Below are 16,839 nucleotides of genomic sequence, written 5' to 3' on the forward strand. Positions count from 1 at the left end.
CTGGGTTTTAATTAAAATATGGTGTGACTGTTAAGTTGTGCTTAAAATGTTCAGAAAATGTAGTACACATAAAATGAATGTTTGTCAGCTATTTTGAAAAACTGTAAGTTTAATGATGCCGAACAGATGCAGTGCATACAAACACACACACACACACACACAATATGTGGTTTAGAATACAAACATCTGTTCTCTAAACATAACACCTGTATTTTATGGCCTGTGTACAGTTGTCTCACTTTTGTATGTGCATGTGTGTGTCCATATGTCATACTGTACTCCAAATGTGCAGTCCCAGTCCATTTCCGCCATGTGTGTTTCATTACAACCAGATGACCTCCTGTATGACTTCAAACCATCACTGCACACTCTGGCCTTCAGTGTGTATAAGCTAGGTGTGTGAATGCGCCACAGGTCTTGCTATAAGCATTCATATGGTCGACTTAGACCATGCTGATCTTTCGAGCCCCGCTGCAAGGCACAATAACAACAAATAATATCAGATAATGCTGAAAGGAGATTAACAGGCTCCCGGGTTGGCGCGCGCAAACACGGACGCACGAAGCACCAGCTAGCGGGAAAACAGAAACACACACGCACGCACCTCCTGTGGACCCAGGGCGCCTCCACGCGGACGTACTTGGTTTAACAGTAGGAGGGATCAGATCTGTTTGAGATCACGGGCTGAAACGAGAGCAAGCGCCTCTTCTTCTGTGGGACGACCGGACCTCGCGCGCATCTAGGACTATTATTTTATTCTGTACTTTTCACTTCTTTTCTTCTGTCTTACTGTTACCCATGAGATGAGAGACTAATCTAGAACCGGTTCCAAAGCGCTGTTTCCTAGGTTCTGGATTTCGAAAGTTTTGGGTAAGTTTCGAAAAAGTTACAATCATGCAATTAGTTTGCATTTCTCTGTCTCCTCTCTAAATTTCTCTCTCTGTCTACCTCTTTCCCATTGTCGCCTTATATCGTTTATATATGTGATATATATATCGTCATATCTTACTGAAATATGTGTCTAGGTAATTATAAAGCTCTGTACATATCTGTGATGTATGGTTAATACACGAAAGTGCATCGTCTCCACGCACGGTTCGTCGGCGCCCGTCAGTTTTATTGTGAACTATTTGTGCTAAATATAATGTTCCCGTCTTAGTTGTGAAAATGCTGAATCTGCTTTAGTTTAGTTGAAAGTTGTTCTGTCCAAAATGCTGTCCAGATACAGGCCAGTGCAGATCAGACATGGACCAATGCTGACGTCACGTAACATTTATTGTAAAGATTTGATGATATTCTGCACAGGTTCGCGCTGCGAGTGTGCTTATTATTCTGGCACGCAACCCTTGTATCTGGGAAGAAAAAAAACGGTTTGGTCCTCGGTGTTGAACAGTGTGTGTTACCGGGTCTTACCGCGAGAGGAGGCTGCAGGAGCGCATGAAGGTCAGCGTCGTAGCCAGCCAGTCAGCGGCCCTGATTATCTTTGCTCACCTTCAGAGGGAAAATGGCATAGGAATACGTTTTGTGGCCCCAGAAGGATATTTTACAAAAGCGTGCCTGCATGTTCTGCTTGTAGCCTGTTCCACAGACGTTCAGGGGGATTCTGTGAGGATCAGTTGATGACCATCTTAACCCTAGTATACTGTCACAAGTGGCTGTGGGTTTTTGCTAATGTCGCTGATTACAATTAAACATAATATAGTTCTTTACACAATTAAATATAATATAGTTCTTTACACAATTAAACATAATATAGATCTTTGCACAATTAAACATAATGCGTTCCCTGGCCAGTGTCGAAATATAATCTCTCCACCTGGTCCTGGGCCTACCCCGAGGTCTCCTCCCAGCTGGACGTGCCTGGAACACCTCCCTAGGGAGACGTCCTGGGGGCATCCTTACCAGATGCCCGAACCACCTCAACTGGCTTCTTTCGATGCAAAGGAGCAGCGGCTCTTCTACGAGTTCCTCACGGATGACTGAGCTTCTTACCCTATCCCTAAGGGAGAAGCCAGCCACCCTTCTGAGAAAACCCATTTAAGCCGCTTGCATTCACAATCTAGTTATTTCGGTCATGACCCAGCCTTCATGACCATAGGTGAGGGTAGGAAGGAAAATTGATCAGTATATCAAGAGCTTTGCTTCCGGCTCAGCTCTCTTTTCGTCACAACGGTGCGGTAAAGCGAATGCAATACCGCCCCGCTGCTCCGATTCTCCAGCCAATCTCCCACTCCATTGTCCCCTCACTCGCGAACAAGACCCCGAGATACTTGAACTCCTTTGCTTGGGGTAACGCCTCATTCCCTACCCGGAGGAGGCACTCCATCGGTTTCCTGCTGAGAATCATAGCCTCAGATTTAGTTGTGCTAATCCTCATCCCAACTGCTTCGCACTCGGCTGTGAACCGGTCCAGTGAGTGCTGAAGGTCACAGACCAATGATGCCATCAGGATCACATCATCCGCAAAAAGCAGCGATGAGATCCCCAGCCCACCGAACTGCAACCCCTCCCCACCCCGACTACACCTCGATATCCTGTCCATAAAAGTTACAAACAGGATTGGTGACAAAGCGCAAACCCCCACCTGGAACAAGTCCGACTTACTACCGAGAACCCGAACACAGCTCTCACTTTGGACGTACAGGGATTGGTTAGCCCTCAGAAGGGACCTCCTCACCCCATACTCCCGCAGCACCTCCCACAGTATCTCCCGGGGGACCCGGTCATACGCCGTCTCCAGATCCACAAAACACATGTAGACTGGACGGGCATATTCCCAGGACCCCTCCAGGATCCTTGCAAGAGTAAAGAGCTGGTCGGTTGTTCTGCGACCAGGACGGAATCCGCATTGTTCCTCTTCAATTCGACTATCTGCCAAACCCTCCTTTCCAGTACCTATGTGTAGACTTTCCCAGGGAGGCTGAGAAGTGTGATACCCCTGTAATTGGCAAACACCCTCTTGTCCCACATTTTGAACAGGGGAACCACCACCCCGGTCCGCCACTCCTTTGGCACTTTCCCCGACTCCCACCCAATGTTGAAGAGCCGTGTCATCCAAGACATCCCCTCCAAAGCTTTCAACATTTCTGGACGGTTTTTGTCAATCCCCGGAGCTTTGCCACTGTGGAGTTGTTTGACTACCTCAGTGACTTCTGCCATGGAGATTGACGTTTCTTCCCCATCAGCCTCCAGCTCTGCCTCCACTATAGAGGGCATGTTAGTGGGATTTAGGAGTTCCTCAAAGTGTTCCTTCCATCACCCAATTAGCTCCTCAGTTGAGGTCAACAGTGTCCCCTCCTTACTGTACACAGCTTGGACAGTTCCCCGTTTTCCCCTCCTGAGGTGGCGGACGGTTTTCCAGAAACACCTTGGTGCCGACCGAAAGTTCTTTCGGACAGGGTCCTCCTCCAGACGTTCCCAGTTCACCAGCACTACCCGTTTGGGTTTTCCCGGTCTGTCCAGAGTCTTCCCCCACCCCCTGACCCAACTCACCACCAGATGGTGATCGGTTGACAGCTCCGCCCCTCTCTTTACCCGAGTGTCCAAAAAATGCGGCCTCAGATCCAATGACACGATCACAAAATCAATCATCGACCTTCGGCCTAGGGTGCTCTGGTACCACGTACACTTATGAGCATCCTTATGTTTGAACATGGTGATCGTTATAGATAATTCATGACTAGCACAGAACTCTAACAACAAACGACCACTCGAGTTCAGATCAGGGAGGCCGTTCCTCCCTATCACGCCTCTCCAGGTGTCTCCATCATTGCCCACGTGTGCGTTGAAGTCCCCCAGCAGAATTATGGAGTCTCCTACTGGAGCCCCATACAGGACTCAATTCAGGGTCTCCAAGAAGGCCAAATACTCTCATCCACTGGGGTAAACTCCAACATAGCGGCACTCAGCCGGGGGCTTGTGAATATCCCAACCCCCGCCCGACACCTCACACCCTGGGCAACTCCAGAGAAGAATAAAGTCCATCCCCTATCCAGGAGTACGGTTCCAGAACAGAGACTGTGAGGGGATGTAAGCCCCTCCAGATCTAACTGATAGCGCTCCACCTCCCTCACAAGTTCCGGCTCCTTCCCCAAAAGAGAGGTGATGTTCCACGTCCCCAGAGCCAGCCCTTGCCGCCCAGGTCTGGTCCGTCGAGGCCCCTGGCCTTCACTGCCACCCATATGGCAGCGCACCCGACCCCAGCGGTTCCTCCCATGAGTGGTGGGCCCATAGGATGTAAACATAATATAGTTCTTTACACAATTAGGGTGCCTTCTTCTCCCATCAGACACCACTGCTCGTGGTGAACAAATTAATGCAGACAAGAACAAGGGCTCAAGCTCCCCTGTCGGTCAGGATGCTTCTTTAGATGCCTGTGGTTGACTGGCCCTGACTGTATGGTTTTTGATCTGCCAGCTGGTATATGGACAGCTTGGCAGTGTGCCAGAGCCAACCATCTACAGGATATGGCATTCATGAAATATGTACATCTGTAATTGGTGGATTTAAGTGTTGATAACCTGTGTGTGTGTGTGTGTGTGTGTGTGTGTGTGTGTGTGTGTGTGTGTGTGCGTGCGTGTGTGTGTGTCAGTGCAGGTAGGAGATTATGATGATGAGGGCAGAGGTCATCACACTGTGCTTCCTGTTCGGAGTGGCAACATATGCCCAGTCAGTCCCAGAATGCAACAGTGAGTTCCGCTCCCATCATGCATCTCTCTAGTCATTCTGACTTAAAACTGCAGAGTTGGACTAATGGCAGTCTTGGACCACAGTCTGTCTAAAGTCCTATGTGCTTTCACAGACACAATCATGTCCAAAGATGTTCCCTCTATTGAACTTAATGCATGGAACATATTTGTTGGATTTGTCAGATCTTAATGTTTATAAATCTGTACGCAATACTAGTTTATATCAAGTCCAGTAGTAGTAGTAAATACTATTCCTCTGGTCTCACAGTATTTATGTTCTTATGTGTGTTTATTCTAACCTGTACATGTGTCCTGCAGAGAAACATGATTGTCCCATTAACGTGTACTTTACAATCGACACATCTGAGACCATCGCCCTGCAGGAGCCACCCCCTGGCTCCCTGGTGGAGAGCATCAAGGTTGACCCCTGACCCCTGACCCCTAACTACTGTTCTGTCCTGTTCTTCTAACTACTGTTCTTAATGTTCCTCTAACTACTCTTCTGTCCTGTTCCTCTACCTACTGTTCTGAATGTTCCTCTAACTAATGTTCTGTCCGGTTCCTCTAACTACTGTTCTGTCCTTTTCTTCTAACTACTGTTCTGTCCCGTTCCTTTTAACTACAATATGGCTTCATTCCATCCTACTGTCCAGAACTTTGGGTTTTATTGATGTAACACATTGTGCTCACTGGTGGATTGTTTGATTGATCCGTTATTGGTTGATTGATCCGTTATTGGTTGATTGATCCGTTATTGGTTGATTGATCAGTTATTGGTTGATTGATTAATGACTTGGAAAGTTTATTTTTAATGATTTTGAAAGTTTATTTTTCTTGCACAACCTTTAATGCATGTTTCAGTTGAAATGTATGTGTGTGTGTGTGTGTGTGTGTGTATGTGTGTATGTGTGTATGTGTGCATGTGTGCATGTGTGCATGTGTCTGTACATGCGTGTGTGTGCAGATGTTTACAGAGCGTTTTGCAGAGCGCCTGGAGGATGTGGAGTATAAGGGCGTGGTCCACATCAGATGGCAGTTCGGTGGACTTCACTTCTCTCAGACACAAAAGGTCTTCAGCTCCTTCCAAGCCAAGCAAGATTTCATAAAGGTGGGTCTCTCACACCCACACACGCACACACATGCACACACACACACATACACACACAGTGGTGCAAACACTCCTTCACCTGCATCAGCGTCCCAGGAGAAGAGAGAAGAGAGAAGAGAGTTGAAGACCTTGGAGCGCTGCCAGCCCCAAACTCCTCCCGTCCTAAACAAACACACACACACGCATGCACACACATACACACACACACACACATACACACTCACACAAACACGTATGCACGCACACACACACACACACATACACACTCACACACACACGTATGCACACACACACACACACACACAAAGAAAACTTTCATACAGGTGGGTCTCACAAACACATAACGTACAGGTGAACATGTTGTTATGCTTTCTCTTTATGTTGATATTGCTGTTTACGTTGTTGTTGATATTGTTGCTGTTTATGTTGTTGTTGTTATCATTTCTGTTGTTTTTCGGTTGTTGTTTTTATTGTTGTTTCTGTTGTTCTTTTCAGTGTGTAAGGGGGATTTAAAGACTGTTGTTGTTGACATTATTGTTGTTGTTTTTTTCAGGGGGGTCAGAGGGATTTAAAGACTGTTGTTGTTGCCATTATTGTTGTTGTTTTTTTCAGGGGGTCAGAGGGATTTAAAGACTGTTGTTGTTGACATTATTGTTGTTGTTTTTTTCAGGGGGTCAGAGGGATTTAACGACTGTTGCTGTAGACATTATTGTTGTTGTTGTTTTCAGGGGGTCAGAGGGATTTAAAGACTGTTGTTGTTGACATTATTGTTGTTGTTGTTTTCAGGGGGTCAGAGGGATCCGCTACCTGGGGAAGGGAACCTACATCGACTGCGCCCTCGCCAACATGACACAGGAAGTTATACGTTCAGCCTCTGACCCCAAAGCACTGCGATTCGCTGTCATCATCACTGACGGTCACGTGACTGGAAACCCGTGTGGTGGAGTGAAGGTTATGGCTGAGCGGGCGCGTGATGAGGGCATCAAAATGTTTGTGGTCGCAGCAACGAAGAACGTGGATGAGACTGGTCTTCGGGAGATCGCTAACTCACCAGCCACTGTCTACAGGAATGACTTCCTGGCCGTGGATCTCACCGGAAGCAAGGCCGTTATACAGGAAGACACCATTGACCGCATTATCCAGGCCATGGTAACACATCGTGTTATGTGACATTATCCAGGCCATGGTAACACATCGTGTAATGTGACATTATCCAGACCATGGTTACACAATGTGTTATGTGACATTATCAGGACCATGGTAACACATCGTGTTATGTGACATTATCCAGACCATGGTAACACATCGTGTTATGTGACATTATCCAGGCCATGGTAACACATCGTGTAATGTGACATTATCCAGACCATGGTTACACACAATGGTCTGGACAATGTGTTGTTTCTATGTTTTATTAGGTATTTAACGTCTTATTTCTATGTTTTATTAGGTATTTAACGTCTTATTTCTATGTTTTATGAGGTATTTACCATGTTGTATTTATGTTTTATGAGACCGTTAACATGATGTATTTTGATTCCCTTCACAGACCCACATGGCATATCAGGAGGTGAGAAAACAATGCTGTTACCACAGTAACCAATATTAACCAGACTATTATGAGGGGTTACGCATAATCCACATAATGATTTAAATGCATTGTGTTGCCAGAAGTCATTCATGTACAACTGAGCAATCTCCAAAGCAATCCCCAAAGCAATCCCCAAAGCAATCCCCAAAGCAATCCCCAAAGCAGTCCCCAAAGCAGTCCCCAAAGCAGTCCCCAAAGCAATCCCCCAAAGCAATCCCCAAAGCAGTCCCCAAAGCAGTCCCCAAAGCAATCCCCAAAGCAATCCCCAAAGCAGTCCCCAAAGCAGTCCCCAAAGCAGTCCCCAAAGCAATCCCCCAAAGCAATCCCCAAAGCAGTCCCCAAAGCAGTCCCCAAAGCAATCCCCAAAGCAGTCCCCAAAGCAATCCCCAAAGCAGTCCCAAAAGCAGTCCCCAAAGGTACCTTTGTGTAGCGGGACAATGCTCCAGCACCTTTGGAGTACTGCATGCATTCAATATTTTAAACTTGTGCGATGTGCAACCCCAAGTTCATAAAAGAGCCACTGAAATTCAACACTATTGTTGTTTCCTCCTTGGGGTTTAAGGCCGGTTGTTTTGTAAAAGCTCTTTGTGACAACTGCTGATGTAAAAAGGGATTTATAAATAAATGTTATTGATTGATTGGTAAAATACCCAGAGTAAAGCTAACTGCTTGAAAAGCAGTTTTCCAATTGAGCAAGCGAGATTGCAAAACAATGTGAAGGAAAATGCATATGTATTTGGTGACCATTGAATACAACAGGTTTGCAGTCCACCAGACTAATAGTCACAGCAACCATAACCAACTGTAGTCACCTAATTATTCTGTTAGGGTTGCAATAGCAACCTGTACTCATTAGCTCAGTTAACATGCTGGCTAAAAATAGTCAAGCAACTTATGACACATGAATGGTACAAAAATATGATCACCTTTGTCAAATAAAAGTAATGGTTTAAAGTTTACCATCTGTGAATGCAGATTATTTTACACTGAACTAAAATATAATAATGTGTTTATACGAAGTGTTGGTACCATTTTTCATGAACAGAATGAAAACATCCCAGACATCTTCCATACTCTCATTTCAGTGGACTGAACTGTAACTAAGTGAAAGCATTAAAAATCGCTGCATGTAATGTTTACATGATTCTTGATGACTGTGACTGACTGATTGAGTGATACTTGATGACTGTGACTGACTGATTGAGTGATACTTGATGACTGTGACTGACTGATTGAGTGATTCTTGATGACTGTGACTGACTGATTGAGTGATTCTTGATGACTATGACTGACTGATTGAGTGATTCTTGATGACTGTCACTGACTGATTGAGTGATTCTTGATGACTGTGACTGACTGATTGAGTGATTCTTGATGACTGTCACTGACTGATTGAGTGATTCTTGATGACTGTCACTGACTGATTGAGTGATTCTTGATGACTGTCACTGACTGAGTGATTTTTGATGACTGTCACTGACTGATTGAGTGATTCTTGATGACTGTGACTGACTGATTGAGTGATTCTTGATGACTGTCACTGACTGATTGAGTGATTCTTGATGACTGTGACTGACTGATTGAGTGATTCTTGATGACTGTCACTGACTGAGTGATTCTTGATGACTGTCACTGACTGACTGAGTGATCCTTGATGACTGTCACTGACTGATTGAGTGATACTTGATGACTGTCACTGACTGATTGAGTGATACTTGATGACTGTCACTGACTGAGTGATTCTTGATGACTGTCACTGACTGAGTGATTCTTGATGACTGTCACTGACTGATTGAGTGATACTTGATGACTGTGACTGACTGATTGAGTGATTCTTGATGACTGTCACTGACTGAGTGATTCTTGATGACTGTCACTGACTGATTGAGTGATTCTTGATGACTGTCACTGACTGACTGAGTGATTCTTGATGACTGTCACTGACTGATTGAGTGATACTTGATGACTGTCACTGACTGATTGAGTGATACTTGATGACTGTCACTGACTAAGTGATTCTTGATGACTGTCACTGACTGATTGAGTGATACTTGATGACTGTCACTGACTGATTGAGTGATACTTGATGACTGTCACTGACTGAGTGATTCTTGATGACTGTCACTGACTGATTGATTGATGCCAGATGTCACTATCTGATTGATTGCTTGAATTACACATTACTTGATTGGCTGCTTGATTGATCAATTGATTGATAACGTATGTGTGTGTCTGATTCATCGATTGATTGATTGATTCTGTCCTCCATGTTTTAGTGCTATGAAGTGAAGTGTCTGGAGACAGTTGGACCTCCTGGGCCAAAAGGACACAGAGGACAGAAGGTACACACACACGCACACACACACAGACACACAAACTGTTGTGTCTTTTGTGACCCGGTTGTGTCTGTTGTGTCTATTCTGACTCTGTTGTGTCTGTTGTGACCCGGTTGTGTCTGTTGTGTCTATTCTGACTCTGTTGTGTCTATTCTGACTCTGTTGTGTCTGTTGTGTCTATTCTGACTCTGTTGTGTCTGTTGTGACCCGGTTGTGTCTGTTTTGTCTATTCTGACTCTGTTGTGTCTGTTGTGACCCGGTTGTGTCTGTTGTGTCTATTCTGACTCTGTTGTGTCTGTTGTGACCCGGTTGTGTCTGTTGTATGTACCAGGGAGCTAAAGGAGACAATGGTGATCCCGGTCCCAAAGGGGAGAGAGGCAGACAGGGTGACCCCGGCATCGAGGGTCCTATTGGTCAACCAGGAGTCAAGGTCAGGCGACAGCCTCCTCCATTTCACACACACACAACCCGAAATGGGTTAAATACACTATAATTGATAATGTTTTAAATACACATGTTTTAAATACACATGTATTAACATGCTGATAATTTGATTAATACAAAACCACTATTAATATGTAAAATTACTATGACAATGTGGTAGACACACAATTATTATTACTGTGATTAATAAAATATGACTAACAATGTGTTAAATACACTACCCATAATACTGTATTTAAAGGCCTTCCCCTTGATCATGCATTTTCCTGTAATAATGCTGTTGAAGTAAAATACATTCCAATACTGATGTTTAATATACTCTACCGTCAAGTGATTTTGGAAAGCACTACCATTAGTAATGTGTTGGATACATCATTTAATGTGTTGCTTACATTACCTGTAATAATGACTTTAAATACACCACCATTAGTAATATGTTAGATACAATCCTACGAATAATCTATTAGATTAGTAAACATTTGGTAATAAACCACAATTAATAATGTGTTAAATGCTGTACCTAACTAGTAATAATGCATTAAAAAACATTAATAATGTTAAGTACACCACCATTAGTAATGTACTAAATTCTTAAAATTCATTCACTCAATACCTATTGACATATTCTTATGTTACAATACACAATTAATTTATGGCCGCTTTTACTGAGTGACTGACTGTGGTTCTTCACCTGAATGGCTGACTGTTGTTTTTTAACTGACTGACTGTTCTCTTCTTTCTTGTTTCCTATAGGGTGAAATTGGTCTAAAGGGTGAAAAGGTGAGGTCAATATTTCATTTTCTTTAGATTTTTATTGATTCTTGTGAAGGTAATATCAAAGATCATATGCAAGTATTGTTGATGAAACATTATTAATTATTAGAGAGTGTGTGTTCATGCTTGTGTGTGTGTGTGTGTGTGTTCATGCTGTGTGTGTGTGTGTGTTCATGATGTGTGTGTGTGTGTGTTCATGCTGTGTGTGTGTGTGTTCATGCTTGTGTGTGTGTGTGTTTTCATGCTGTGTGTGTGTGTGTGTGTTCATGCTGTGTGTGTGTGTGTGTTCATGCTTGTGTATGTGTGTGTGTGTGTTCATGCTGTGTGTGTGTGTGTTCATGCTGTGTGTGTGTTTGTGTTTCAGGGGGAGATTGGAGCTGAGGGTAAGAAAGGAGTTGCCGGCCTTGCTGGACGCAACGGGACAGATGGGCAGAAAGGCAAGATTGGACGCATTGGCGCCCCTGGCTGCAAAGGAGACCCAGGCGACAGGGTATGTTGGAGAAACACATAACTAGTGTTGATTATGCTGTTGAAATTGTTTTTTTGTCATTGTGCAATGTGTATTTCTGTTGGTGTTATTTTTTACATGTGTGTGTCTGTGTTATATGTTTATCTGTGTGTGTGTTTGTGTTATATATTTACCTGTGTGTTTCTGACAACAGGGCCCTGATGGTCACCCAGGAGACGTGGGTGATGGTGGACTTCCTGGAATAAATGGGGAGAAGGTACAGGAATCAGAATCAAATTACAACAACCAATCAATTTGCAACAAATTACCATACAATCACAAGTCCCTGAATAGTCACCATTTAATCACCATATTGTCCCTGATTAGTCACCATTCAATCAACAAGTTTTCTCTGAATAGTCACCACACTATCACCATATTGTCCCTGAATAGTCACCACACTATCACCATATTGTCCCTGAATAGTCACCACACTATCACCATATTGTCCCTGAATAGTCACCACACTATCACCATATTGTCCCTGAATAGTCACCATACAATATCCATTAAGTCCCTGAAAAGTCACAATCTGGTGTGTTTGTGTCTCCAGGGAGATCCCGGTCGTCAAGGAAGATCAGGACCTGTTGGCCCAGTGGGAGACTCTGGACCTAAGGTACACAGGAAGTCACATGATGTGATGTCACTTCCTACATCCCAGTGTTCTGTGCAGCTAACTTCTGACCTCAGTCTGTTCATACCTGAACTTTGTTAGTCCTAAATGGCTTTTAAAACAAGTAAAACAGATTGTATTAACTAATATATCTTAGGTTTAGCAGATTTAGAAGTAATTGGTCATGTGTTATAGGTCGTTTGTTTATCATCAGAGATAGAGGTCCTGGGTTATCGTCATAATTAGAGATTAGGGTAATAGGTAAGCATTAGAGATCATGGGTTATTGGTCATGGCTTAAAAGTCAGGTTTATAGATCATGGTTTATAGTTCAGGATTAGAGGTCAAGGTAATAGGTAGTTGGCCCTCTGAGCCAATTGAAAGCACGGATTGCAGTGCAGTTGGCAAGTACATTCTGGGATTTGGGGTATATTCTTGGACGAGTTTGAGCTCAATCAAGGTAGAAATCAAGAGAGAGCATTCTTTCCAGTGAGTAAAGATTCCATTATATATCGGATCTAGGTTAGGGATATAGGTCAGATGTAGGTGTCAGGTTTATAGGTCTGATCTCGATGTCAATGTTATAGATTAGATCAAAATGTCAGAGTTATAGATCAGGTTTAAAGGTCAAGGTTATAGGTCAGGTCTAAAGGTCAGGGTTATAGAGTAAACAATACTGTTGTTGTTTTCCTCCACAGGGTGAAAGAGGGAGTTCTGGAGCACCTGGTTCACCTGGAGTCAAAGGAAAGCCAGTAAGACTCTCACTAGAACATATGATCTGTGTTTTCCAACACTGTATAATACTGGCAAATACACTATAATACAGTATAATATATTCAACACTGTATAATACTTGCCAATACAATATAATGCAGTATAATATATTCAACACTGTATAATACTGGCAAATACACTATAATACAGTGTAATATATTCAACACTGTATAATACTGGCCAATACACTATAATACAGTATAATATGTTCAACACTGTATAATACTGGCCAATACACTATAATACAGTATAATATGTTCAACACTGTATAATACTGGAAAATACACTATAATACAGTATAATATATTCAACACTGTATAATACTGGCCAATACAATATAATACAGTATAATATATTCAACACTGTATAATACTGGCTAATACAATATAATACATTATAATATATTAAACACTGTATAATACTGGCAAATACACTATAATACACTGTAATATATTTGACACTGTATAATACTGGCCAATACACTATAATACACTGTAATATATTCAACACTGTATAATACTGGCCAATACACTGTAATACAGTGTAATATATTCAACACTGTATAATACTGGCCAATACAATATAATACAGTATAATATATTCAACACTGTATAATACTGGCCAATACACTGTAATACAGTGTAATATATTAAACACTGTATAATACTGGCAAATACACTATAATACACTGTAATATATTCAACACTGTATAATACTGGCCAATACACTGTAATACAGTGTAATATATTCAACACTGTATAATACTGGCCAATACACTGTAATACAGTGTAATATATTCAACGCTGTATAATACTGGCCAATACACTGTAATACAGTATAATATATTCAACACTGTATAATACTGGCCAATACACTGTAATACAGTGTAATATATTCAACGCTGTATAATACTGGCCAATACACTATAATACAGTATAATATATTCAACGCTGTATAATACTGGCCAATACACTATAATACAGTATAATATATTCAACACTGTATAATACTCTCACTAGACTCTCACTAGAACATATGATCTGTGTTTTCCAACACTGTATAATACTGGCAAATACACTATAATACAGTATAATATATTCAACACTGTATAATACTTGCCAATACAATATAATGCAGTATAATATATTCAACACTGTATAATACTGGCAAATACACTATAATACAGTGTAATATATTCAACACTGTATAATACTGGCCAATACACTATAATACAGTATAATATGTTCAACACTGTATAATACTGGCCAATACACTATAATACAGTATAATATGTTCAACACTGTATAATACTGGAAAATACACTATAATACAGTATAATATATTCAACACTGTATAATACTGGCCAATACAATATAATACAGTATAATATATTCAACACTGTATAATACTGGCTAATACAATATAATACATTATAATATATTAAACACTGTATAATACTGGCAAATACACTATAATACACTGTAATATATTTGACACTGTATAATACTGGCCAATACACTATAATACACTGTAATATATTCAACACTGTATAATACTGGCCAATACACTGTAATACAGTGTAATATATTCAACACTGTATAATACTGGCCAATACAATATAATACAGTATAATATATTCAACACTGTATAATACTGGCCAATACACTGTAATACAGTGTAATATATTAAACACTGTATAATACTGGCAAATACACTATAATACACTGTAATATATTCAACACTGTATAATACTGGCCAATACACTGTAATACAGTGTAATATATTCAACACTGTATAATACTGGCCAATACACTGTAATACAGTGTAATATATTCAACGCTGTATAATACTGGCCAATACACTGTAATACAGTATAATATATTCAACACTGTATAATACTGGCCAATACACTGTAATACAGTGTAATATATTCAACGCTGTATAATACTGGCCAATACACTATAATACAGTATAATATATTCAACGCTGTATAATACTGGCCAATACACTATAATACAGTATAATATATTCAACACTGTATAATACTGGCTAATACACTGTAATACAGTGTAATATATTAAACACTGTATAATACTGGCTAATACACTGTAATACAGTGTAATATATTAAACACTGTATAATACTGGCAAATACACTATAATACACTGTAATATATTCAACGCTGTATAATACTGGCCAATACACTGTAATACAGTGTAATATATTCAACACTGTATAATACTGGCCAATACACTGTAATACAGTATAATATATTCAACACTGTATAATACTGGCCAATACACTGTAATACAGTGTAATATATTAAACACTGTATAATACTGGCAAATACACTATAATACACTGTAATATATTCAACACTGTATAATACTGGCCAATACACTGTAATACAGTGTAATATATTCAACACTGTATAATACTGGCCAATACACTGTAATACAGTGTAATATATTCAACGCTGTATAATACTGGCCAATACACTGTAATACAGTGTAATATATTCAACGCTGTATAATACTGGCCAATACACTGTAATACAGTATAATATATTCAACACTGTATAATACTGGCCAATACACTGTAATACAGTGTAATATATTCAACGCTGTATAATACTGGCCAATACACTATAATACAGTATAATATATTCAACGCTGTATAATACTGGCCAATACACTATAATAGAGTGTAATATATTAAACACTGTATAATACTGGCTAATACACTGTAATACAGTGTAATATATTAAACACTGTATAATACTGGCAAATACACTATAATACACTGTAATATATTCAACGCTGTATAATACTGGCCAATACACTGTAATACAGTGTAATATATTCAACACTGTATAATACTGGCCAATACACTGTAATACAGTGTAATATATTCAACGCTGTATAATACTGGCCAATACACTATAATACAGTGTAATATATTCAACGCTGTATAATACTGGCCAATACACTATAATACAGTATAATATATTCAAAGGACATTGCTTTAAACACCTATGTTATTCCCTCAGTGGCCTCAGGTTTTTAATGGATATTGGGCCTGGCGACATCTGCGCTGTCCCTTAGGTGTTCTGAACAAATGCAGTGCTGTACCACAATTATAATACAGTACAGTAATATTCAAGTCAGTGTAATATTGTATAATTAGGCGATAAGGCACTAAAGGGTGTGGTTCATGGTGGTACAAGATGGTTGAGGGTGCATTCAAGAACTCAAATGTCCACTTGTATTCTGAGTTTGTTAACTTTATTTTCATTGTTGAATAATAATTCACACTAAACATTGCATCATCCACCACATGTGCTCCGCAAAACGTCCCCCTTTTAAAGATGGCCTACTTCCACTCTGTCAGAAGTCGGACACCACAAAACAGTGTTCTTCCACTGAGCCAGAAAAGGAACAGCACCACCTCCAGTAGTGGTCACCCACTATAATTACAACATAAAACAAACACATTTCAAACCCCAAACTATTTAGTTGCTGTTCTGAATAGCCCACTTCACCAGGACTGTACATTTCCAACAACCTCATCTGTCACAATGGCTAAGAGCTGTTCAAAGGGAAGATGCATTGAAGAGTGCCTTGGCACAGGACTAAGCCATGGTATATTGGCAATGCAGGCAATGATTGTCAAACAACCAATCAGCACTCAGGATTCGAACCCCACCATGCAATAATAATACTATAATACTATATACAACATATATATGTTGTACAATGACTATACTGTACAATAATGTAGGATTGCACTGATTAAACTTATAGTAATGGAGTATAATACGTTGTTTGTCTTATCCAGGGAACGTCTGGAGGCCCAGGAGTCAAAGGAGAACTGGTGAGAATGGTTATCTTGTTTTATTGATTTATGGTTGTGGTTTGGTTGTCTGATGGCAGTTGTTTTTTTTATCTGATGATTGTGGTGTGATTGTTTGATGGTTGTGCTGTGATTGTTTGATGGTTGTGGTG

The 16,839-nt window shown here is 40.8% G+C and overlaps 1 protein-coding gene across 3 annotated transcripts in view; it reads left to right on the plus strand.

The window, feature by feature from the left end:
• The first annotated feature begins 691 nt into the window (after positions 1-691).
• col6a2 (collagen, type VI, alpha 2) overlaps positions 692-16,839 on the plus strand; it is a 32,101-nt gene continuing 15,953 nt past the window's right edge. For 2 of the 3 annotated variants that reach the window (XM_013132234.4, XM_013132236.3), the window contains exons 1-14: positions 692-870; positions 4,597-4,688; positions 5,007-5,107; positions 5,653-5,796; positions 6,583-6,945; positions 7,346-7,366; positions 9,664-9,729; positions 10,055-10,153; positions 10,921-10,947; positions 11,306-11,431; positions 11,604-11,666; positions 12,003-12,065; positions 12,760-12,813; positions 16,673-16,708. In XM_013132234.4, the coding sequence (XP_012987688.1) occupies positions 4,607-4,688; positions 5,007-5,107; positions 5,653-5,796; positions 6,583-6,945; positions 7,346-7,366; positions 9,664-9,729; positions 10,055-10,153; positions 10,921-10,947; positions 11,306-11,431; positions 11,604-11,666; positions 12,003-12,065; positions 12,760-12,813; positions 16,673-16,708 (1,245 nt within the window). In that variant the 5' untranslated portion in view covers positions 692-870; positions 4,597-4,606. Of the gene's footprint in view, positions 871-4,591; positions 4,689-5,006; positions 5,108-5,652; positions 5,797-6,582; positions 6,946-7,345; positions 7,367-9,663; positions 9,730-10,054; positions 10,154-10,920; positions 10,948-11,305; positions 11,432-11,603; positions 11,667-12,002; positions 12,066-12,759; positions 12,814-16,672; positions 16,709-16,839 lie in introns of all 3 variants that reach the window. The other variant, XM_013132235.4, reaches the window with a different exon arrangement.

The sequence above is a fragment of the Esox lucius genome, chromosome 3 (assembly GCF_011004845.1).
Source record: "Esox lucius isolate fEsoLuc1 chromosome 3, fEsoLuc1.pri, whole genome shotgun sequence".
Classification (NCBI taxonomy): domain Eukaryota; kingdom Metazoa; phylum Chordata; class Actinopteri; order Esociformes; family Esocidae; genus Esox; species Esox lucius.